General features: G+C 46.9%; 1 protein-coding gene across 1 annotated transcript in view; it reads right to left on the minus strand.

The window, feature by feature from the left end:
* Positions 1-25,458, minus strand: part of LOC131915330 (inhibitor of carbonic anhydrase) — a 43,356-nt gene extending 17,898 nt beyond the window's left edge. The window contains exons 1-10 of the mRNA XM_059268475.1: positions 25,273-25,458; positions 17,497-17,669; positions 15,177-15,285; positions 12,983-13,144; positions 11,301-11,448; positions 10,193-10,248; positions 6,449-6,627; positions 3,813-3,984; positions 2,707-2,849; positions 285-375 (exon numbers count right to left, since the gene is read on the minus strand). Coding sequence (XP_059124458.1) covers positions 285-375; positions 2,707-2,849; positions 3,813-3,984; positions 6,449-6,627; positions 10,193-10,248; positions 11,301-11,448; positions 12,983-13,144; positions 15,177-15,285; positions 17,497-17,669; positions 25,273-25,315 — 1,276 coding nt within the window. The 5' untranslated portion in view covers positions 25,316-25,458. The remainder of the gene's footprint in view (positions 1-284; positions 376-2,706; positions 2,850-3,812; positions 3,985-6,448; positions 6,628-10,192; positions 10,249-11,300; positions 11,449-12,982; positions 13,145-15,176; positions 15,286-17,496; positions 17,670-25,272) is intronic.
* Between the last annotated feature and the right edge of the window lie 258 nt (positions 25,459-25,716).

Raw genomic sequence — 25,716 nt, forward strand, 5'->3', positions numbered from 1 at the left:
TTCACTATTATGTGACTCTTAATTGGTGTATTGAGGGGAGTGACTGAGCTTAGTTTGTCTTGGCTGCTGGGGCCCAGTCCTTGATCCTAAAACCTTTGAATACAGGCCTAATGCCTGCATCTGTAGCTGAGCTGATTCTGCTGTGGAGGAGAATATCCTACTTCAAAAAGTCCTAAGGTACAAAAGTAGTCACCATTATCTTAACAGAAAAATGACACTATTTCTTCACTTTTCTGTGCCCATGGCTCAGAGAGAATCACAGAGAAGCCCCACCCTCCACTCACGATAGTTCTCGCCCAAGACAGGCACCAGACCGCAGTGGCCTGCGATGTAGGCAAATCCTCCATCCAAGCTCATGGCATCCGCATCTCCTTTCTGAAGTTAAGAAATCAATCATGAATTGTGAGGCTGTCTTCCATCCCACTGACCCTCAGAGTCATCATCCCATGAGTTTCTGGTCGTCACATGTACTTATTTAACCAGACTGTGGCCCCCCTAATTTTTTTTCAGTAGAAATACAGAACTTAGAAAACTAGACCTGTCTTTGTCCTGTCAACTAGAAACAAGGGCCCGACTCAGGCTGTGCTCTCTGGACATCCCTGTGTCCTCCTAGGAGACTCCCCTGGACATGCACACAGCACACTTTCTTTATTACCATTGTCACAATTTAGTAATTCACATGGCCAGACTCAGGTACTATATTTAACCTGTTTCATGGAAAATGTTTTCTTTCAAGCGGTGGAATCAAATCTATTCCCCAGATCGCATCAGCACCACACTCAATGGTGCAAGAAATGTTTCCAACAAACAACAAATAAATAATTAATCAACAAAATAATGAATAACCATTAAATAATTCATTTATAATTGATATTTTAATCATTTTTTCTAAACAGAGCGACTAATGTATTCTTATAGTCATAAATAAGATCACTGAGATAAAAATAGTTAAATGGGGTGTAGCTCATACTTATAATCCCAGCACTGGTGAGGCTGAAGCAGGTGAATTGCCACGAGTTCAAGGCTAGCCTGAGCAGCATAGTGAGTGCCAGACCAGTCAGGGATACAGAATGAGAATTTGTGTCAAACACCAGCAACACCAATGCACATCCATGCTTCACTTTTGACTCCTTGACTGTCCTAGAAATCCGAGACCTGACCAGGGCAGGAAAGGGCATCCTGTGCCAGGCTCTTTCCCTGCGTTGTGCACTAGCTGGGGATGGAGTTCAGTGGGAAGAGCAAGGCCACGGGCAATGTCCAGGGTAACCAGCCAAACAACGAACAAATGCTCAAATGTAAATTTAAAAAAAATAATTAAATGAGTGACACACTGTGAACACATATATTTAAACACTGGGCAGTGAATCACTCACCATGCCTCATAAAGTCAGATAAAACAGAAAGTGTCATTTGATAAATTAACAAACCAAAGCAGAGAGTGGTTAAATAATTTGTCTGATGAATGGTCTATTTCCTACAGTAACCACTGTGCCACACAGCCTCCAGGACCTGGCTAAGTACACATCCCTAAATACTGTACTGGGTACATTTTTTTTTCAAGACATTGTTTCTCTGTGTAATACCTCTGGCTGTCCTGGAACTTACTCTGTAGACCAGGCTGGTCTCAAACTCACAAAGATCCACCTGCCTGTGCCTTCTGAGTGCTGGGATTAAAGGTGTGCGCCATTACTACCCTGCAAATTTTATATTCATTAAATGTCTGGGCTTTGATGAGGTTTAAGAGAGTTAATGGGCCAGGCAGTGGTGGCGTACGCCTTTAATCCCAGCACTTGGGAGGCAGAGGCTGGTGGATCTCTGTGAGTTCAAGGCCAGCCTGGGCTACAGAGTGAGTTCCAGGACAGGCCCCAAAGCTACACAGAGAAATCTTGTCTCAAAACAAAACAACAAAAAAAGAGTTAATGGAAGTTTACCTTCCATTACTTAGAAAAGTAGCTACAGAAACATTAGCTGCCAATTAATATTAACAGTAAACAGAAATCCTGACACTTACAGGGATTAAAAAATTACAGTCCCATATGTATAATATCAAAGGATTTATTAAATAACTCAAATATAAAAACTATAAGTTACAGTTTTAATCCCAGCACTCGGGAGGCAGAGCCAGGCAGATCTCTGTGAGTTCGAGACCAGCCTGGTTTACAGAGTGAGTTCCAGGACAAGCTCCAAAGCTACACAGAGAAACTCTATCTCAAAAAAACAAAACAAAACAACAACAACAACAAAAAAAAACCCTATAAATTAGCTCGATAAATTGAGTCAGAAATACTTCGTGGGATATCATGCAGGATTTTGGGGGGCAGTGTTTGTTTGACATAGGGTCACCTATAACCCAGGCTAGCCTCAATCTTACTATGTAGCCAAGGATAACCTTAAACTGATCCTCTTGCTTTCATCTTCCAAGTGCTGGAATTACAACTGTGTGCCACCATGCCTGGCTATGCAGCTATTAAAAACATGCTTTAACTGAAGGTTTCATTACCTAAGAATGTGTACCTTCTGCGTCTGAGACTGTAAATAATAGAAGGAGCTAGCACTTACTAATAGATTACTCTATGCCAGACAATATTCACGAGTACTCAAGTTGTAATCTTTACAACTGACCGACTTTGGAAACCACAGACTCAGCAAAATCTGAATCTCGTGGGGTAATGCCAGGAGATTTACCCAAAATCAGGGACTTCCTACCATGATGGCAGCGATGCAGTCCTCAGGGGTCTCCTTGGTGGCGCATGCCAAAGCGCCGCCACTCACAGCGCTCCAGTTGTCACACTTGGCCTTCTCCTGTTGGCCAACTGCACACCACTGCACCCTCCGGGAGTCTTCCAAACCTAGATGCATAGAGATGGTGCAAGGACCCAAAGTAAGCCCCAGACGGCTGCAGAATGCTCCCCGGTGGGGCATCACAGAAGGCAACGAGTGTGCGTGACTCATTTCATGCCACAGCTCCTGACCGCCTGTCGTGGTCTAGAAGTAGAGATCCAGGTGTTTATGAAAAATAGTGACGGCAGAGCTCTGCCCTCCCTCCTGATGTCACCTCCCCAGGGAAGCGTCTCAGCTCTCCATCCCAAAGCTGGGCCTTCTGGAAGTTTCCTTTGCAGAATTTCCATCCAGGGAGCAGCCCATGGAAGTCACACGTTCTGCTCCGAAGGTCTCATTGCTCCTGCTCACCCAGTGTGTTAGCTTACATCTAACAGTCCGCAGCTGCTCCATGACTGTTGTTTGAGCAAAGGGAAGGTGAAGACAGAAAAGAAGCAAGGAAAGGGTGGAAAAGGCCAGCGGAGGGCGGCAGCTGCCCTCAAAGCCTTCCAGAGTTCCAGACTCCTTTCTAGTTCTGCTCCTGACTGTGGTCATGGCCACGTTGCCACGTCAGCTTAGGACGGACTGTCCTCCCCGTTAAACAGACCTGCCTGTCCCTGGGTGAGTGGACCCACTAGACACAAGACTCCAGAGCCACTGGTGCTTTAAACTGTCTATAATATGAAGGTCCTCAAATCCCTTCGGAGAGACTGGAAGAACTCCTCAGTAGTGGAGCCCTTGCTTCACTGTGAGGCTCTGGGTTCAAGCCCCGGCACCACCTCCACCACTATAACGTCTTTGTCACTAAATAACTTAGATCTTTCTCCTGGCTCAGCAGAACATCTGCTCATTAACCCAGGGTAGTGAGTAGTCCTCAAGGGCTTTACAGGCCAATAAGGTCAGGTGAAACTTATAGCCACCAGCTACATCTCAGTCCACGGCCTTTGCCTCACTCTGTGGTGAAGCTTGGCAGGTCCCTCCCAGGCCTGACATACCTCTCTTTAGATTCTTAATGTTAGAAAAATGCTCGTATCCCAGGTACAGATTGATGTCCATCTTTGGAGGAACCCTTAGAAATCCACGAGCAGCATCGGTAAACAGAAGGTCTTTCCCGTGAGGGGAGCCAAAGAGCTGAAAGGCTGACGACTTGTCATTTCCAAAATGCTCCTGTTCAGAGGCAGGAAAAGGAATGGAGGAGCGCTGTTGACATGGCGGTGTGTGTGTGAGTGTGTGTGTGTGTGTGTGTGTGTCTGTGTGTGTGTGAGTGTGTGTGTATGTGTGTGTGTGTGAGAGTGTGTGTGAGTGTGTGTGAGTGTGTGAGTGTGTGTGAGTGTGTGTGAGAGAGTGAGAGTGTGTGAGTGTGTGAGTGTGTGAATGTGTGTGTGAGAGTATGTGTAAGTGTGTGAGTATATGTGTGTGTGAGTGAGTGTGTGTGAGAGTATGTGTGAGTGAGTGTGTGTATGTGTGAGTGTGAGTGTGTGTGTGTGTGTGTGTGTGTGTGTGTGTGTGTGTGAAAGTGAAGACAAAGTGAACCCGACTCGGGAAGGGGAAGGGAGGGGAGAGCCATGCAGTCATCCTTGGCCACAGCTTCTTTCTGCTGTTTCAGTTGCCTGCAGTTAATAGCACTTTGAAATACTAAATGGAACATTCCAGAAAGAAGCAGCACATTTTAAATAACTTTTTTGTAGTGAGTGTATGGCTGTATTTTCGATATTTTATTATTGTCAATAATCTCTTACTATGCTTAATCTATATATTAACGTTTATCATGTATCTGAGTGCACAGAAAAAATACAAGACAGTTGCTCACTTACAGTGGTTTGACTTCGATTTTTTTTTTTTTTTTTTTTAGCACAATGATGAGGGCTTACTGGAACACAGCTCACTGCATCAAGAGTATCTATCTATCTATCTATCTATCTGTAGGGTTTTGGACTTTCTGCAGTTACAGGAATCCACTGAAGATTTTTTGGTTTGGTTTGGGTTTTTTTCTTTTTCTTTTCTTTTCTTTCTTTCTTTCTTTTTTTTTTTTTTTTTTTCCAGAGACAGGGTTTCTCTGCAGCTTTGGCTGTCCTGGAACTCACTCAATAAGACCAGGCTATCCTCAAACTCACAGAGATCTTTCTACCTCTGCCTCCTGAGTGCTGGGATTAAAGGCTTGTGCCACCACTGCCTAGCCCCACTGAAGACTTTTAAGTAACCCCTTACACATAGATAAAGGGAGATATCCTGTGCACAGAAGCAGTGCCCAGGGCTTCTAACAAGTCTCTTCATGGGCAGTTTTACTCAAATCCCATCGAGTCTGAGCCATGTAGACTAAGGGAACTGCAAGGGCCTGACCCGCAGATCTGTAAAAAGGCGTTTGAGTTGCTCATGTGCCCCCCAGCTGTCCGTCTCCAGCAGGGCTTGTGCTGTGTGTTCCGATGGACAGGATGACGGCTGCCTCTTGCTTGACTGACCTGGTGGCAATGCTAGACTTCACCCTGAAGTTGTTTGCTCCAGGACCATTGCCACTAGGGCTGCAGGTATCCTGTATCTTCTCTTTACCCCAGGCTTGTTGCTAAGGACCAGTATGAGACTCAAATGTCTCTTTTCCTTTGGGGCCTCCAAATACTTCAGAGGCCTTTTGCCCGTGTCTCCTTGGCCTGGCCCACAGTTGTTCCTGATGGCAGCTTATAGTAGCACCTGCCCATAAGGACTGCATTTGCCAGGTTTGTTAGCACATGTCTGTAATCCCAGCACTTGGGAGTCTGAAAAAGGAGGATGAGGAGTTCAAGTCCACCTTCGGCTACACAGCAAGTTCGAGGCCAATCTGGGCTATATGAGTTCTGTCTCAACAAAAACCAAAGCAGAACAATAACAATAACAAAAATCAAATGACTGTATTTTGCTCTTGCGATGGCTCTGCATGAAATGCTACCTGCTGCTTTCCCTAATAATCCTCCACCCTTCCTCTAAACACACACAACTTATCCACAGGGCTCAGGATTCTTCCCAGAAGGCCCTTCAAATAAATTCCTTTGCTAAAGCACAAAGTACATGGCCCATAGTCTCCAGGTTGTGCAATCCCTCCAGGTGATCATGTGTGCTCTCTTTGTTCCTGCGTGGATTCAAGGGCAACCCTGTTTAGCTCATCTCTGAGTCTGAGTGCAATGTTGGCAGAGATGGGACAGGGTACAGATGCCGGCTGGGAGAGATTGCTACCAATACAGAGACAGCACTCATGTTCTGGGACCTCTGTCAGGGGAGCCACAGGCCAGGGTGGGGTCACAAAGGAAGCACTTTGTTGAGGCAGAGGGGACTCTTTAGAACTGAAAAGTGTGAAATGGGACAGGAAGTGTCTCTAAGAGTCTTTAGCTCCCAGGATGGTGATGCCAGTCACGTGGCTCTTATGCCTTCTACTGTCTGTAATAAACAGACCAGGTCGATTGTTGGTGAAGGGATCGTGTGCTAGCAATACCCACTGTGTCCTGAACACACAAAGACTTCTAGTCTTTGGGGTCAGATGGCAAGGAGGAACACCTCCCAACACACACACACACACACACACACACACACACACACACACACATACACACACACACTGAAACAGGGAGCTGTAAGTTGGGGAAAGGATGTTGGCTGGGGGTACCTGGGCCACTCTGAGAAGCTCTTCGATCAAGTCCTCCTTGCCGTCCACACTGCGAGCCACAACAGAGTGAGAAGGGACCCGGGCCAGGTGGCACTGCTTGTATTCGTCCACCGGCCTGCGGGTGTTGTCGGTGCAGAGCAGCTCATACTGGTCCCTGTCGGCCTTCTGTGGCAGGGCCTCTGAGGAGGGAAAGTTCAGGTGAGCAGGCTGAGCTAGGAGCTGTGCTAACCTCTCCCCCGACCACAGAGTGAGTGGCCTGACACGGATTCAGAGTCCTTTCCAAACACACTTTATACACAGTTGAGAGAGCGAAAGACTCATCAGGGAAAACAGCTGGCTTATAGTCTCACTGCAGGTCACCCAGGGTTGGGTACCACACCTGGCCAAGGCACCATCCAGTTGCCCGTTTCCCTGTGGCTCTGCAAATAAAAAAGTTGACAGCGAACACACGTTGAGCAATAACGGCCCACACGACTGTGTACAAGGCTCATGGATGCCCAGTCTCTTTACACTTAATCCACCAACCTAAAGGAAGCCAGACATGAAATGATCACATTGTAGACGTGAAGAAACAGAGTCAGAGGCTTAAAGTAACCCATCAAAATCTCAGTGGTGCTACCATCCTGGGGCAATTCACATCCCTCCCGAAAGCAGCCAGGTTCCCCAGAAACAGAGCCTGCTGGGGGAAGGCAATGAGAGCCGAGGGTGAAAAGGAGACCTAGGGTCCCAGTCAGGAAGCTCTGTAGCTGCAAAGAACAGGTTCCTTGATTGCTATGTCCATTTGGGTGTTATGGATTCAGTGCATCCACAGGTTGAAGTCATAATCCCTAGTGTCTCTGAGTGTGACATTACTTTGAAGTAGTCCTTACGAATGTACACCAGTAAGATGAGACCATACTGGAATACAGTGGGCTCCTAATCCAGTACAATTGGTGTTCTTGGAAAAGAGGAAATTGGGAGAAGTGTGCACACAGGAGTCTGCCATGTAAACATGAAGTCAGACAGGAAAGATGTGTATATACAAGCCGAAGGACACCAGAGACGGCCAGCCAGCCAGGAGAGCAGCATGGAGGAGTCTTTGTCATATCCTCAGATGGAACAAGCCCTGTTGACACCCTGATCTTAAAATTCCAGCCTCCAGAAGGAGGGTATGAGAACTTTCTATTGCTTGAACCACCCAGTCAGTGTGCGGCACTTGGTATTAATAGGCCTGGAAAAGGAACACAGACAGTCTTTGGGATTAATGAAAGTCTTATACTGAAAGAGGAGAAGCCGGCCTGGTGGTGCAGGCCTATCCCAGCTACTCATGATTCTGAGGTAGGAGGATTGCAAGTTCGTGCCTTGCCTGGGCAATAAAGTGAGTTCGAGACTAACCCAGCCAACTTTGTGAGACCACGCCTCAAAATGAAGACCGTCAAAGGACGGCTGGGAGTGCACGGCTCCACGGTGTGGCGCTTGCTGGATGTGCAAAGCCTCGTTTCCATCAGTACTGGAAAAAAGGGGGAGGAGGGAAGTAGGGGGTTACCCTTAGATTCTGGGGATCATTGTGATTTAAATTCAGTATGTCACAGAAAAAAGCACATTTAAAATCTTTATATTTAAAAAAAAAAACTGACTGAATATAGAAGCATGCACCTGTAATTGCATTACTTAGAAAAATCCAAAGAGCCAGGCATGGTGGTACACACATTTAATCCCAGTACTCGGGAGGCAGAGGCAGGCTGATCTCTGAGTTCAAGGCCAGCCTGGTCTACAGAGTGAGTTCTAGGACAGCCAGAACTGTTACACAGAGAAACCCTGTCTCAAAAAAAAAAAAAAAAAAGAAAGAAAGAAAGAAAGAAAGAAAGAAAGAAAGAAAGAAAGAAAAGAAGAGAGAAAAAGAAAAGAACAAAATAAAAATCCAAAGAAAGAAATTATATTTTAATTTTTCATTTTAATTAATTAATTACAGACAGAGTCTCACTATATAGCCTTGGCTGGCCTGGAACAGAATATGTGGACCAGGTGGGCCTCAAATTCATAGATATCCTCCTGCTTCTGCTTCCCAAGGGCTAAGATGAAAGGCATGTACCACCTTGCCAGGCCATGAATTTTTAGTGATTTAGTAACATTAAAATTTAAGTTCAGGAAAATCCATATACTCTAACAACCTCAGAAAGAAAATGCTTTTCTGCCTCTCTCACTGGATCAAGGTCAAAGCAGCGGTGGCGGCAGACCTTGGCTTCCCACCAACAGTCACTTACATCCCTCCTGGAGGAGTGCTCCAGAAAACTCCATGGAAGGCCAGGGAAGGTCTTACTACAGTTGGAAAATGACTTTCAGCAAAGGTAAGCAGAATGGTCTGGGACAGCCTGCTCCTTCCCGAGGGTGGTGTTTTTAAATCTCCATAGTAAGTGCTAGCAGATGCCACCCACTAGCATAACCATGGTAACACAGGCATCCAAAGGCCGCAACAATAATTTTTTGGAACAGCTTGGTTCTGGGAGATAAGACCCAAAAAAGGCCTTAGTCATGAAAACTGTTGAAAATAGGATACACCCCAATTTCAAAAATGCTAACACACCAGGCCAGTGTGCAGTGATGAGAAGATGAACTGTGAATGGCTGAGAAGAGAGCAAAGGACACTGACGTCATCATGGGGGGAAGGCATCTAGGTTGTAACCAAGTCCAGGGTAAACTGTGTGGACCTGGAAGCTTCCTGGAAGTGCTTGTTATAAAACTGTGCTTAGCACTGAGCTTTAAATATTTTGAATGGCATAGTGTATTTGTATCTGATATTTAATTGGATATAAAACCAAGAGTCTGGCCAGGCCTAGTGGCTTTTCCCTGTAAATCCAGCTACTTTGGAGGCTGAGCAGGAAGGTAGGAAATTTGAGACCTGCTTGGGCTACAGAATGAGTTGAAGACCAGCTGGGAAACTTAGTGAGATCTTGTCTCAAATGACCAAAAATAATAAATGAAAAGGGAAAGAAGATTTAGGAATGCAACTCTGTGACATAGGGTTTGACTGGCATGCATGAGGTTCTGGGGTCAGTGCACAGAACTTGTACACATACACATGCACACTCATGCATGCACACATACACACAGTCCCAGAATATATAATCTTAACTTGTCTAAAAATGCCGCTTTTGCTGGGCAGTGGTGGCGCATGCCTTTAATCCCAGCACTCGGGCAGAGGCAGGCGGATCTCTGTGAGTTCCAGGAAAGGCGCAAAGCTACACAGAAAAACCCTGCCTCGAAAAAACAAAAACAAAAACAAAAAACAAAATGCTGCTTTACTTGTTTGAGCTAAATTGTCCAAAGCAGTGGAAAGGTTTGCCATGTTATTTTTGCTTTCAAATTTAAAAATAAGGCAGGGTAGGGGGTGTTGCTCAGGGGTAAAGCAGTTGTCTAGTGCATACAAGGTACTTGATTCAATGCCGGGCATTGCAGAAACAACTTCTTTCATTAGTTAGTAATAACAATCCATAAACCATGTCCACTAGATTTATAGAGATGTCTGCAGGTTAGCTAGCTGAGAGAGCAAGAGAGGGGCGAGTGCAGGTCCCTGATATGGGGGTGGTCAGCAGGAGACAGATGGGAGGTAAGAAGAAGTGGGGGCCTAAATAATGTAGAAATGGTGGGAATGCTTTCCTAAAATCTCTTCTGTGGCATTAACCGTCTCAGTATCACTTTTTCCTAGAAGTGAGATAAGGATCGGAGCCTTTGGCCAGCCTGGGGCCCCCTTTGTTCAGTACTTACCAAACACTGTCAGGTGCCTCAGGAAGCTCACATCCCCCGCACCATCCTGCAGACATCTGCAAACAGCACAGCCCAAGGTCAGGCACTCTGCCTGGGAACACACCTCACCTGGCTCTTGTGCAATGCCTGTTAGGATCTGCTGGGGCCTTGCTCACAGTTTCTCAGGCTTCCGTCTGTCTTCAGAGAGGCAGTGGCCTTATCTGAGGCCTTTAAACGCCACAGCCAAGCTGAGACCTGAAGCAGGCCAGAGGCCTGGAAACCAGCATCTCAGGGAGTTCTGGAGAAGGATGCTGAACCAGACAGGACCCTTGCCTTCCTCTCATAGAGCAGCTCCAAGCAACTGCTTTGGTTTTGGCTTTTAAAAGTCATCAGACAGTCTCAAAATCCAGCTAGTCCTGCTCTGGTTTGAACAGCCACCTTCTCTTACAGAGCATGGAAAGACACAGGCAAAGTACCATAGGTGGTTAGCTGGGGGTGCTCCTGAGGCCTGTGTCTGCAAATCCCAGTCCCCAGAGATGAGTCTGCCCTCCTCCACTCCCCCTGCCCCTGGCACTCCTGTTATTATGAAGAATAGCATGTTATAGCCCCAGCTTTGGGGAGACAGTGAGGTCTCCCACAAAGAAGATTGTTCCTCAGGATGATTAGGAGCAGGGGCAAGCCATGGGAGGGACTCAGGACCTTGACGGTCATGCCACCTGGGTGCCAGAGGTACGTCCTGTTCAATCCTGTGCCTTTGTCTCTCTGTGATGGTTGATATTATCAACCAGGCTGGATCATTTACATAGGTCATTTCTGTGAGGGAGTTTCTGGGTTAATTAAGGTGAGAGGATCTACCCTAAGTGCGGGTGGTACTATTCTACGGGCTGGAGCCTAGCGATGAGTAAAAGGAGGAGGTGAGCTGAGCACCAGCCTCCCCTGCTCCATGCGACAAGCTATCTCATGCCTCTGCTGCCAGGCTTTCCCCGTCATGATGGACCGGATCCTCTCAAACCCTGAGCCGAAATCAACTCTCTCTTTCTCAAGTCACTTCCTGCCAGGTATTCAGTCACAGTTACGAGAACAATAACTAATAGACGCCCTAGTTTCAGAGCAAGGGGTTCTCACTCACTTGAAGGCCCCAGAGTAGCCAAAGTACGGTTCACTGGAGGAGCAGGCACACTTGTCCGTCCCCTTCCCCGCACACAGTTGGCACAGGCTAGGAAACGTCTTTCCATCGGCACAGGGGGTACAGCTGCTGGAGAAGAATGTGGCTGCGGCTGCACAACACAGAGACGTGGGGCACGGGGTGTGAGCTGGCTAAAGCCTTCAGGTTGTACATGTGTGAGAGAGTGCCCTGTGGGAGAGCCTAAGTCTGTGGACATGTCCCAAGACTGTTCCTAGGAGGTGAGCATGTGCAGGGAGTCTTGTGTTTGAGAATCATACTTATATGGGCTCAGGGTTCAAGCCTATAAAATGCTCCCCAGTTTGTCTGCTACCAGGTGTAAGAACTACCGATCCACATGAAAATAAGATGTGCCCAGCACCATGCGCCCTGTTAATTTACCAGCATCCTACAGGGCCAGGCAGAACCCTGAAGAAGGCAGGAACCCTTGCTGGTTACCACCACGCTGTAACTCTTCCTTGCCTTAGACGTGAGCCCACCCCAGTTCCAACCCTTCTGTATGCAGAGGCTGTGGTGGCTCATGGGATCCCTGTTTTGGCAGGGAGAATTGGTAGATCCTGCTGGTGAGTTACCAGAGGAACAAGACAGCAATTGCTGCCTAACTGCCAGGACAGATGTCCAGTGGTGTCTGTCACCAAGGCAAGTGAACACCCGAGAAAAGCCAAACATAGACAGATCTGAGGCCAAGGCTGTAGCACTTTATCAGACTCTACCAGACCCATGCCTGTGCCTGTCCCTGTTAAAACATGAGTACTGCAAAGGTTGACTGCTCAAAAAAGGTGCGCCTTTGCAGAGTACAGAATCTGATAGTCATCTTCAGGGGCTGAAAAGGTCTGGGCTCACTGTGGCTTATCCTAACTGCTCAAGCAGCCTGGAGCACGCGGGGATGTCCTAGCATTAACCCAGTCATCCTGTCCTTGCCCATGTCCCAAGCACTCGCATTAATACATGGAAGCCTGAGGGGCTAGAAATGTTTTTGGGAGCCCCAGAGAACCATCTGGGAGGCTTGGAGGGAGGTGACCTTTCTTGGGGGCCTTTCAAGGATACCGTTGCCAAGACAAACTGCTGTGATTCTTGGGAAGGGGAACCTGACAGCTCAGAGATACAGAAGCACCTCTACCAGGAGAAGATACAGCCAGCTCCTATGGGCTGCGGGTGCACACTCTAACTCCATCTCCAAGAACCTAAAACACACGTGTTTGTCAGTGACTGAGCGGTGGCTAACATGCATCATCCACTCAGCTGGATTTGGATTCACCATGGAAACACACATCTGGGTGTGTCTATGGGCTGTTTCCAGAAAAGCTTAACTAAGAGGGAAGATCTACCTTGAACATGAGTGTCATCATTGGTGGGATGGGGGCCTGGGCTAAATAAAAGAAAAAAAGCTGAGGACGAGCAAGGTCTCAGGCTTCTGCTGCCATGCCTTCTCAGCCATGATGGATTGTATGCTCAGACTACAAGCCCAGGTAAGTCCTTCCTTCCTGAAGTTGCTTTTGCTGGGTACTTTCCACAGCAACAACAACAACAACAAAAAAGACTGATCTATTGTGTAACCCCAACATAATCCACTCAGACCACCTAGTGCAGGAGCCCCACTTGAGGACATCCAGCCCCGGCTGCCTCACCTGTTTCCAGAGAGCCAGAAGGAAGCAGTATGCTGAGGGGAGCGTACCACCCAGCAGACCAGCCCAGGCCGGGGTGGCAGGACTTCTTGCCCTGGAGCTGGTTTAGTTGGAAGCCTGTGCCCTTCTTTACCAGGGCCACAGCATAAAAATGGGGTTGCGGATCTGCAGTGGAACAGAGAGAAAGAAAAGCCAAAAGGAAATTCAGCGTTAAAACTAACTTTTCAAGGTGTTTGCATGTGGAACTTCGGAGGGTCTTGGGCCTCCACATCCACCCCTAGCAAGAAGGGAAAAAGATGGGGAAAAAAAAAAGAAATGGAAAATGCCTTTATCTGACAGGAGGAAAGAATTGATCCCTTTCAAGACAATAAAATAATATTATAGACACTCCCTGACTTACAAGCTAGACTTAGAAGGTTTACTTTATGGTAGGTGCAAATGCCAGTAGCATCCTTTGAATTTCCAATTTGATCTTTCAAATGCATGATGATCCCTTCTTCCGAAGCTGGGCAGAGACAGTAAGCCATGGTGTGTGGTCAGCCATGGAATCACAGCAGGAAACACTGGTTCACGGCAGTGTCTGGCTAAGCCAGGATGTTTGCCAGACTAGCTAATGAAAGCATCTGGGCTTATAACGTTTTTAGTTTATCATGGGTTTAATCAGGGCATAAGTCCTTTGGAGGTTAGGATACCTCTAGGGTCATTCGACTGTGTTTTGTTTTCTTCCTGCCCATCACTCCAAGCTTGCAGAGCTAAAGCCTTGAATGCTCCATTCCAGGACTTGTGGATGTTCCAGGGACCACAAGCTCTAGATCCCAGTCACTGCACCATTGCTGTTTCTAAATGGACTTTTCTTTCTTCTCTGGTTCTCTTCTTACAGCTCAGTCACAAAGGTGAAGGTGTGGGAGGAAAGATGAGTGCCCCCAGAATACATCAGGGGCCCGCAAGCTAGAGGAAAACTGAGCTGGGCTGTGTTCTCACACACTGATAACAGTAATGTGGTGTTTATTGTGTACTCCAGTAAAGCTTACCTGGGGATCAGAGGACAGAACCAGCCACTGAATTAGACATAGCGGCCAGGCAGTGGTGGCACACACCCTTAATCCTATCACTCGGGAAGCAGAGGTCTGTCTGGATCTCTGTGAGTTCAAGGCCACCCTGGGCTACATGAGAGAAACAGAGCCAGGCAGTGGTGACACACACCTTTAATTCCAGGAAGTAATATGGCAGGACACAGAAAGGTATATAAGGCAGGAGGAAACAGGAACTCGATCTCTTGAGGCTAAGGATTTTATAGAGGTAAGCTGGCTGTTCTACTTATCTGGTCTTTCAGCTTTCACCCCAATATCTGGTTCTGGATTTTTTTATTATAAGACCTTTTAAGATTCGTGTTACAAGTGAGAAAGAGGTAAATCTCCCCTCATACACTGCCCCAGAGCTTCTCTTCACACCAGACACAGATCTGTGTTGTACAAAACCTGCAGGAGACAGTGTAAAGAAGAGCCTTGTGTGTCCTTGGAAATGGTCTCTCATTGGCCCAGCCCTAGTGGTGGCTGACAGGTTCTGGATAACACCCCTCTCAGGATCTGACCATCCCACACACTACAGAACCAAGGATATTTCCACCAGGATTCATAAAAGCCACAGCTTCCTGTGGAGAAATACTCCAACCCTGTGGGCCCATGAACAACACTGTCAATACAAAGAGCTCCAGAGACTTGGTCCCTTGTAATACTAGTATGACAATTAACTTTCACCATCAATTTGGCTAGATTTGCAATCACCTAGGAGACACACCTCCGAGTGTCTTCCGGGGGAGTTTCCAGAGAGGCTTAACTGAGAAGGGAAGACCCACCCCTTGAACGTGGGTGGCATCGTTCCATGGCCTGGGTCCTGGGGTGAGTAAAAATGGGAAGAAAGTGGGTTGAGCACCGGTAGCTCTGACTATCCCTCCTCTCTGCTTCCTGGCTACAGATGCACTGCGACCAGCTGCCTCATGCTCCTTCTGCCACACCCTTCCCGCTGTGGTGGACTGTGTCTTTTCCAACTGTGAGCCAAGATAAGTCTTCCCCTCCTTAAGCCTCTTTTGCCAGGCATTCTGTCACCACCAAAAGTAGCGAACACGGTTGGCAACGTCCCTGCCAACCCCGGTGGCCATCATGTCATACCAGTGATACCAGCCCCAGGGAGAACACACCGTCTTTTGATCCATAGTATTCTGCCATGATAGGTTTCAGGTTGTAGTGGGGCAGGCCAGCCTCAGCTGCCAAAGCTCCATCAACAGTCACAGCATCTATTTTGTTGGCCTGCAAGAAAAGAGACCAAACATGAATGAAACGCATCACCCTTGGAGAAGACTCTCCTAGTGTCCTGTCAGGGACTCTGGCTCCATAGAATCTTCCATAGCTCAGACTTCTTTCACCTCATTCCTATCTACTCCATGAGGCTGTTGAAAGAAAAAGCTACCACCATATGCATGCTGGTTTGTTTTCCTCCTCAGCCCTCATCCTTGGAACGCAAGGTGTGTGAATGTGAGAACACCCGTATGTCTTGTTCCCTGGGTGATCTCAGCACATGCATGAGCGCCTAGTATTTATGGGCAGGTGTCCACATGTGTTTGCTGAGTGAGTATGAGACCTGCAGAATGCATCCATCCATGAGAACTCACACTGCATCTTCCACATCTGGGTGTCAGGGATCTGTCAGCCAAGGGTTCCTTCCTCCCTGCAGGAAGCAGCAACTTCACCGCTAAGATGAAGAGTGAGTCATTTCCTACCCACAACACAAACCATTTCTTCTATTCCTTGGTACTTGACATCTTTTTTCAGCACTGGGGAATGAACTTAGGACCTTGTACATGTAGGCAAGTGCTCTATCCCTGAGTAATATTCCCACACCTCTTTTACTTTGCACATTTTTGAGACAGGGGCTAATTAAGTTGCCCACACAGGACTTGAACTGACTCTGTAGCCCAGGCAATCCTCAGACTTGCAATCTCCTATCTCAGCCTCCACATTAACTGCACTCCAGGCCTGTGCCACCAGACTCAGTTTATAAATTGGCTTTTAAAGTAATCTGGATTTTTCAGAATGTAGTTTAGCACCATCATCCCTCAGTGTCTGAGGAAGATTTCTTCTGACACTGCTGTAAAAAGTCAGCAAAGCCTTGAATCCCTGATAGGAAATGGAGTGGTGTTGTACACATCCTGTGCAGATCCCCTCAGATATTTTAAACCATCTCTAGACTACGCATACAACTAACCCAAGGTAGAAGTTGTGTAAACAATTGTCATGCTGTGCTATTCAAAAAATAAAAATGGAAAAGAGTATACAAAGTTAAATACAGATATAATTTCAAAAAATAGTTTTTGATCTGTAGGTGTTTGACTTTACAAATTCCATGTTATAATTATTTTATAATGTGTATTCATATACATATATGTATGTGTATGCATATTTGTGTGTATAACTTAGGACATTACTGAAGGCATGCATCAGGAGCCAACTCAAATTAACTTGAAAAGGACATATCTAATTAAAGGCCACTAAGCCTGTGAATGGCTGTCACACCATCAACATCAAGATTGGAGTCAGAGGCTGCAGGGATATCCCAGTGGTTAAGACTACTTGTTGTTCTTATGGAGGACCAGGGTTCTCAGCACCCAATGGTGGGTCACGACCACCCATAACTCCAGTCCAAAGGAATCCAACACCCTCTTCTGACCTTTGTGGGCACCAGGCATGCAGACAAAACACTCATAAAATAAAAATAAATCAATATAAAAAGAAAGGAAGGAAGAAGATGGAAAGCAACATGAATGGACTAGACATGAGCTCCAATCATCCCCGAGGGCCCCAGTTCGTGATGGCTTTTCCCCATCTTCCCTTCCTGAGCCCTTCTTCTTCAGGTTCCAATATCAGATGCAAAAAGACAAGTCTTAGATAGTTTAACCTGCTCTGCAATGGCTTAAGGACAAATGGCTACAAAAAAAATCCCTCTCTATTCTCCCCTTATCTGTCTCTGTCTCTGTTTGTCTCTGTCTCTCTCACATATACACATGTGAATGCACACACACACACACACACACACACACACGCATGCACACACACACACACACACACACACACACACACACACAAAGGCAAACTTCATGATTTAAAAAAACAACCAGCCTTTTGTACTTAAAAATGAGAGTCCCACCAGCTATGGTGAGCCACACCTTAGTTCCAGCACTCAGGAGTTAGGAACAGGAACTCTGTGAGTTCCGGGCCAGCCTGCTCTATATAGAGATATTTTCTTATTTATTTTTGAGTTTATATAGACCCTCTTGATGTATTAGGTTTTGCTGTGTCGTAGATAAATTGCTAAACTGGAACCCTGTATTAGCTGTTCAATTAAGATTCCGACTTTTACTGTCGGTGAGTGCTAAACAGCTGTAGCCTCCCCTGCAATGGAAAAGACAGAAAAACAAAAAGCACAAACTTTCTTCAGCTCTTTCTCAGACAGCAGCGACTTACCGAGATGTCCTTGATGCACTCAGAGTATGAGGTTCTCATCACACATCTAACAGATGGGCCATCTGCAGGAAGGACTTTCTTCATATTGTCACTGAAACTGGAACACTTAGTGGCCTCATGATCTGACACAACACACCATCTTATGGTCCTCTCAGGAACAGCCAGGCACAGCCCTAGGGGAGAGATACTAGAGGTGTCAGGGACCCATGGCACTCACCTTCCTCTGCTCACAGAAGGGATCACACCCAAACTGACTCACGGGGCTGGATCAATGGCTCAGAGAGATGGTGCAGTGTTTAAGTTTACATCCAGCCCTTCCTGAGAACCTGAGTCCAGTTCCCAGCCCGAGTCAGACAGCCTTCAACCTCCTGCAACTCTAGCCCTAGGGGATCTGGCGCCCTCTTCTGGCCTGTTGTGGGAACTACACTCACATGCACAACTCCCATAAGCTCAAAGGGAGTGGCACTATTAAAAGATGTATCATAGCCGGGCGGTGGTGGCGGCGCACGCCTTTAATCCCAGCACTCGGGAGGCAGAGCCAGGCGGATTTCTGCGAGTTCGAGGCCAGCCTGGGCTACCAAGTGAGTCCCAGGAAAGGCGCAAAGCTACACAGAGAAACCCTGTCTCGAAAAACCAAAAAAAAACAAAAACAAAAAAAAAAAAAACAAAAAGATGTATCTTTGGGGCTGGAGAGATGGCTCAAAGGTTAAGAACACTGGCTGTTCTTCCAGAGGTCCTGAGTTCAATTCCCAGCAACCACATGGTGGCGTACAACCATCTGTAATGAGATCTGGCGCCCTCTTCATGTAGGCAGAATACTGTATACATAATAAAATAAATTAAAAAAAAAAAAAAGATTGTGTCTTTGTTGGAGTAGATGTGGCCTTGTTGGAGGAAGTGTGTCACTCTGGAGGTGGACTTTGAGGTCTTGTATATGTTCTAGCCATGTCCAGTGTCTCAGACCACTTCTGTTGGCCTGCTGGTCAAGATGTAAGCACTCTCAGCTCCTTCTCCAGCATCATATCTGCCTGCATGCTGCCTTCCCTCCTGCTGTGAAGATAACGGACTAAACCTCTGAACCATTAGTGAGCCTTCACAATTAAATGTTTTCCTTTATAAGAGTTGCCATGGCCATGGTGTCTCTTCATAGCAATAGAAACCCTAAGACACTCTAGTTCCAGGAGATCTGACACCTTCTTCTGACCTCCCCAAGGCTCCAGGCACACACATGGTCCACAGATGTACATGTAAGTAATACATCCATATATATAAAATAAAAGTAAATAAATCTTTAAAAAAAGTAAACTAAAACAAAGCCAGGATGTAGCTAAGTTGTAGAATGCTTACACAGCATGCAAGAAACCTTGGGTTTGATCTCCAGCACCACATAAACTGGACACGGTGGTGCATGTGTTTAATACAAGCTCTTAGAGTAGAGGCAGAAAGATGGGTAGTTGAAAGTCATTTTAGCTATATGTTCAGGCAGCCTGGACTACATGAGAGCCTGTCTCAGAAAGAAAACTCTTTTCTAAAGAAAGCAACCTGTTGGCTGCCATGTGCTGAGGTGGGAAAGAAAACAGTGCTGATTACTCAATAGATAATGAGTTCTCTTCCTAAGTGATGAAAATAGTGCTGGTTAGTTTTCCATCGTCAACTTGATACAACTTAGGAATAGAGATCTCAAGTTGAAGAATTGCCCAGATCAGATTGGGGCCAGTTCGTGAGAGATTGTCTTGACTCATGATCGCTACAGGAGGGTTCAGTCCACAGTGGGTGGCACCATCCCTAGGCAGATAGATATGGGTTGTAAAAGAGAGCTAGCGATGGGACTGGAAAGATGGCTCAGCAGTTAAAAGAACTTGCTGCTCTTTCAGAACTAGCATTGGGCTCCCAGCATCCATACCAGGCAGCTGACTGTGTCACCAGTTCTGGGGGATCTGATGCTCTCTTCTGGCCTCCAGGGACATTGCACACAACTGGTATACACACACACACACACACACACACACACACACACAAATAAAAATAAATAATGCTTAAAAGAAAGAAAAGAACCGGGTGGTGGTGGCGCATGCCTTTAATCCCAGGACTCAGGGGGCAGAGCCAGGCGAATCTTTGTGAGTTCAAGGCCAGCCTGGTCTACAGAGCGAGATCCAGGAAAGGCACAAAGCTACACAGAGAAACCCCGTCTCGAAAAACCAAGAAGAAAGAAAGAAAGAAAGAAAGAAAGAAAGAAAGAAAGAAAGAAAGAAAAGAAAACTAGACGCGCACGAGCCAATGAGCAAGCTAACAAAGCATTCCTTCATGGTTTCTGAAGCTCCACACTCTGCTTGGCTTCCCTCAGTGATGGGCCCCTGAAAGCTGAGATAAACCCCTTCTTCCCCAAGTTGCCTTTTGTCAGGGTGTTTTATCACAGTGACAGAGAACATACTAGAAATGTTTCCAAACCATACAGAGATGGTAGTTTTAGAGAACTGTGAGTTTACAAAATACCAGTGCATTGATGTCTATCACATGGCTAGGTTATGAGACTTTTACCTTAGACATGAAAAGAAGGGAGGGGCAATCACAGTCCTCTGTGGCATAGGCATTGGTAAGTTGTCTCTACTCATCCATGCTCATGCAAGTAAACCTAATTAAAATGCAGTGTGGGACACCCACACCCACCCACCCCACACACACACACAAAGACATGAAGGTAAGGGGGAGCTTGGGGCCTGGTGTCTTAGTTAGGGTTTCTATTGCTGAGATGAAACACCATGACCAAAAAAATAAGTTGAGGAAGAAAGGGTTTATTTGGCTTACATTTCCACATAGTGGTTCATCACTAAAGGATGTCAGCATAGGAACTCAAGCAGGACAGGATCCTGGAGGCAAGAGCTGATGCAGAGTCCATGGAGGGGTGCTGCTTACTGGCTTGCTTCCCCTGGCTTGCTCAGATTGTTTTCTTATAGAACCCAGGACCACCAGCCCAAGGATGGCACCACTCACCATGGGCTGGGCCCTCCCCCATTGATCACTAATTGAGAAAATGCCTTACAGCTGGATCTCACGGAGGCATTCCTTAACCAAGGCTCCTTCCTCTCTGATGACAGCAGCTTGTGTCAGGTTGACACACAAAACCAGCCAGTACACCTTGTGATCTAACCTTTATTTTAATGGTGGCTATTCTAACATGACTCTAATTTCTGGGTCACAATTATCAAAGCCTCTCCACTTCACAGGCATTTCCAGCTGTAATAATGTGGGGAGACATACAGACAAAACATTGTCTACAAACCTGTGGTATCAAACATTATTTTAAGTGAAATCTAGACATGGAAGTTGTCATAAAAACAACTACCTTTTTTTTAAAAATTAGCTCCTATATGACAGGCAGTGCGCAAGCATCTACCTTTTAATTTTTACATTTGAATATTATTCTTGTTTTAGAGAAAAGAAAAAAAAACTATCAGGGATATTAAATAATTTAAAATGAAACTAATATTCAAGTCACCCAGTTTTGTTTGAATTCAAGCCCTGATCTTTAAAACCTGCCTCTAATCTCAAATAATATGAGCTAGAGGTGCCGAGCGATCTGAGACAGAAACCTGTTCCAAAGATGAGGACAAAAGGAGTTCCTTGAGTTCACCATGAAGCATCTTCAGTTGTAGCAACCAAAAGGAAGAGCAAGCCAGGAAACGGAGCTGTGCTGGTCATGGGCCTTTGTGCAGGCTCCCAAAGCCAGGCCTTTTTTGAAAGTCTACATTTAAAAAAAAAGAGGGAGGGGGATAGAATAGAGGCCAGCCAGAGCTACAGAGCAAGACCCGGTTTAAAAGCAAGCAAACAATTGGGGGAGTGATTTAAACTGATGATTCACAAAGAAGGCACACAAGCCACTGTGGCACAGACCTGTGATCCTGGCATTCAGGAGGCCAAGGCAGGAATTCAAGACCACCCTGGGCTACTTATTGAGACTCTCAAAAACGAAAAAAATATATACAAAATGGCTCATAAAAGATGTTTGACATTATTTATCACCAGAGAAATGCACATTGAACCCACAGTGAAATTCCTTTATTAGAATTAGAATGGCTAACTCTAGCGGGATCGACATTCATACACAATTGTAATCCCAGCACTTGACTTCTAACTGTAAAAACTGACATGTTGGCGGGGTGGGGGAGCACCCTGACTTCTCATACAGTGCTGGTGGGATTATAAAATGGAACAACTACCCAAAAATTTTGTCGTTCTCCCCTATTTTCTCCTGTGCTGGGGCTCAAACCCAGGACCTTGCACATGCTGGGCAAGTTCTCTGCCACACACTACATCTCCAGTCCTTAAGAATGGCATCTTCTTAACAGATTGGACATATAGCTGTGTTGGTGCACACTGGTAATCCCAGCACTGGAGAGACTGAGGCAGGAGGATTGCTGAAGTTCAAGGTCATCCTGATCTACATAATGAGTTCCAGGCCAGTCAAAACTACAAAGTGAGAGCCAGGACAGGTGGCTCTCTTTAATCCCAGCACTTGGGAGGCAGAGGCAGGCAGGTCTTAAGACCACCCAAGTCTATAAAAGTTCCAGGACAGCCACAGGGAAACCCTGTCTAGAAAACAAAACAAAACAAAAACAAAAAACCACGCCACCAAACAACATCATCATTACCAATAGGACCCGGCAATCTTAGATATTTATATAAAAGACATGCCCACTAACATGCATAGCAGCCTTGTCCATAGAAGCCTCACGCTAGAGACAACCTGCACGGCTCAATAAATGCCTGGGGAAACCAAGTGTGGTAACGCAATACAGTGGAACAGGGCTTGGCCATTGAAGGAATGAATGTGATATATGCAAACTGGATAAACCTCCAAACAACAGTGAGTGACAGAAGTTGTTGGGACTGTGGAGGTGGCTCAGTGGACAAAGAGCTGCCTGTGCTCAGGAGGCAGAGACCCGGGATCCCTGGGGCAAAGCTGTTTAGCTCAACAAGCAGAACTGATGAACCCCTGGCTCAAGGAGAATGAAATGTCATTTCTGTCTCAGTGAATGAAATGGAGAGCAATGGAGTGAGGACCTACCGGATGTCAACTGCCGGCCTTCACATAAACCCATACACATGTAAAGTGCGTCTGCACACACAGGCACCCACACACATTTGAATAGGCTTGTATGAACGCAGCACACACAGAGGGAGGGACGGGGAGAGAGGGAGAAGAGGAGGGAGGGAGAAAGAGATGGAGAAAAAGACAGAAAGGGAGAGAATTCCCAGTCCTGTGAAAAAGGTCCTCTTGGAACCATTACAGCCCCTCAGTCATTGAGGGCTTTATCCCCACTGTTTCATGGAATGGGTCATTCAAGCACCTGTGGGAACCCATTGGTACCCATTTATTGTCTATGTACAGAAACTTCCTCCGCCTCCACTGGGGTGAGAGCCTGTACTCTCGGGTGACGATGGACACCAAGGTCTACTGAGATCACTGCCCAGGGCCTCACAGTTGCAGCCCTACTGCACCCGCTATGGAGTCTTGACTCTGGGTTCCACAGAAATCATTCTAAATTCCAACAGCCCCGCCAAAAAACCCATTCTTTCCTTTCCTCCATGGTGGTGGTGGGGTGAGAGAGGAGTGGCCAGTTGGGTTACTGGCAGAATTTTTCCCCCCAGAAATTCCAGGTTCACCTTGTTTTGGGCATTTGTGCACTTGTATACAAACTACTTACCTTCCACTCTTTACTTAGTAACCAACCCTGGGAGATGGGGGAATGGGCAGAGAAGGAAGAAGAAAGTCAGGCCAGGCTATTGAAAGGCTTGTATTGTATGTCAGTTGACAATAATGGAAGACACACGACAACCCCTAATATCTAAATCCTGATTGGTAAAAACTGTAACTGTAATTTGGCAACAAGTGTTGGTGGTTTTTGCACTTATAAACCCTGCTTTCTGCCCCTGCTCGGGGCTTCCAGGACAAACAAGGCTCCCAAGTCCTTGTCCTGCAGCCCTGATCGATCAGTGACCCGATTATGTGGTGATTTAATAAAATCTTTGGAACCCATGTGTTGTTGTCTCTCTCCTTCCTTGTGGCACATTACGGACTAGGTGTGACAGTCGCTTTAGGACCTGTAGCTGTGCTGAGCCATTTCTGAGTCACAGCAAGACCATCATGACCTCAAGGCCAAGCTGTTGCTTGCTAAGCCTCAACCGCCACTGTTCCAGGACACTGTGACATGAAATGTTGCCTGACTGCCTATATAGAAACACACACACACACACACACACACACACAGAGAGAGAGAGAGAGAGAGAGAGAGAGAGAGAGAGAGAGAGAGAGAGAGAGAGAGATTTTTAGAATGCCTCTGTGCAGACAGTTTCTATTGTCTTGCCCACGATGGCTATACCACAGTACAGCTAAGAAACTCTTCCTCTCCTTTCTTCTGTCTTTGGTAAATTCATTCACGGCCTGTGCATCACTGGCCCATCACCACTATCCTGGCTTGACAAACAGAAATATTTTTAAAAGAGAGACTGTGCACAAACAAGCTAAGGGTGAGTGGCGTGTGCTAACACAGACAAGATGTGTCGTAAATAGCATTCCACCACTGACAAGAGCTGGAAGAGGGAGTCTGAGTACTCTGACTACTTCAGACTGAAGGGAAGGGCTGCTGGTGGCCTTCCGCTCACTCACTGAACAGAGGAATCTCTTGGGCACCAGAAGAGACTGTTGCTCTTGGCTCTTGCGAGGCTTAGGAAATGTGTCCCTTGTGTTCTGTGCTTCCCATTCAAGCCACTTTGGCTGCTTTTTTGTCACTTGCCACCACAAGTGTTCTTGTTGGGCTGGAACACGGAGTTTTGAGGAACACGGGCCCCAGACTCCAGCCTGGCCTGGCAGCCTGGAGAGAGGTCAGGAGGGAATGGGATCTAGAGGGACATCACTGGCCTCTGATGTGTAAACACACAGCCTGTTGGGAAAACGAACTTTTGGTCAGTGCCAGACATTGCCAAGGAGATAAGGCAGAAAGAATAACGGACACCAGTCCTGTTTAGGAGAATTCTGAAAGAAACCAGACAGCTGCATTCTGAGAGAGACTGACCCCCTGCGCGGCTGCCGGTGGCAATACTTGGCCACGGAGGCAGGCACAGGCCTCTACCATTGCTGCTCTCTCTCTCCTGCCTGGCTCTGGATATCCCCTCCCCTCCCCCAAGTAAGATACCTACCCTAGATATTATTTACCAGCCTCAGACTAGGCAAAGCTATGGGGAGGAAGATCCAATCATGGTTGAGCCAGGGAGAGCTCTTCACTGTGAATGAGTCCTTCCCTGGAGAAAGGAGTCCACTCTCTCAACCCAAGAAGGGGCTTCTGCACTTACGTGTTTAGAACTCTGCCTGCCTCTAGCCACATTGTCTCATTTTTCCAGCAACTGTGTGTTTGTTGGAGAAACATAACTTCAAAAAAAATTAATATTGTGTGGATGCCACGTGTGGAGTTGAGAGGACAGTTTTCAGGAGTTGGTTCCCTCCTACCGTATGAGTGCTGGGGATCTTAAGCTGTCGGTCATGATGTTAGTGCCTTTTCTTGCTGAACCAGTAAACACAAGTTTAACACAACGCAACCGGTTGCACAGCAGTGCGTGGCGAGTGGGTTTCAATCCAGAGTGATTGCTCTTCCCTGGGTCCACAGTCTGTCCAGCTACCGCACAGGGTCCCGAAGGTGGCTGGCCACCTAGTGCCACCTGGTCCCCTCCCCCAGAGAACCCAGGAGGGCCAGCCCCCTGCCTGGCTCTCGGCACACTCACCTAGGGTCCCCGCGCATAGCAGGACACAGACACCCAGCCTCATCCTCAGCTGTGTCTTGGTAGCACTCCCCCGAGCCTAGGTGCACTTTCCCCAGCAGGCAGAAGGTTGACTGACGAATCTGCCTGATGGGAAAGGTTCTTCAGCCCCTGTTCCGGCTGATCGCCACCGCCACACCCTCCATCCCTTCCTTATCTGGCCAACAGAAAGCCAGGCTGCTGGGGATCGCTAGCCTCGGTCCCTGGGTGAAAAAAAGTGCTTCTCAGGAAAAAGTCGGTGAGCACACGTGTGCGACCTTAACACAATTTTCTTTCGGAAATTCTCACTTCTTTCTAAGGACTCTAGGTTGATCAAGCAGAGGTTCTCCCGCTGTCTTGCCGCGCTAGTGGCGCTGTCCTTTCTGTGACCCCCCTCATACACAGCAGTAGTGCTGTCCCAGCTTGGTG

The sequence above is a fragment of the Peromyscus eremicus genome, chromosome 7 (genome assembly GCF_949786415.1).
Source record: "Peromyscus eremicus chromosome 7, PerEre_H2_v1, whole genome shotgun sequence".
Lineage (NCBI taxonomy): Eukaryota > Metazoa > Chordata > Mammalia > Rodentia > Cricetidae > Peromyscus > Peromyscus eremicus.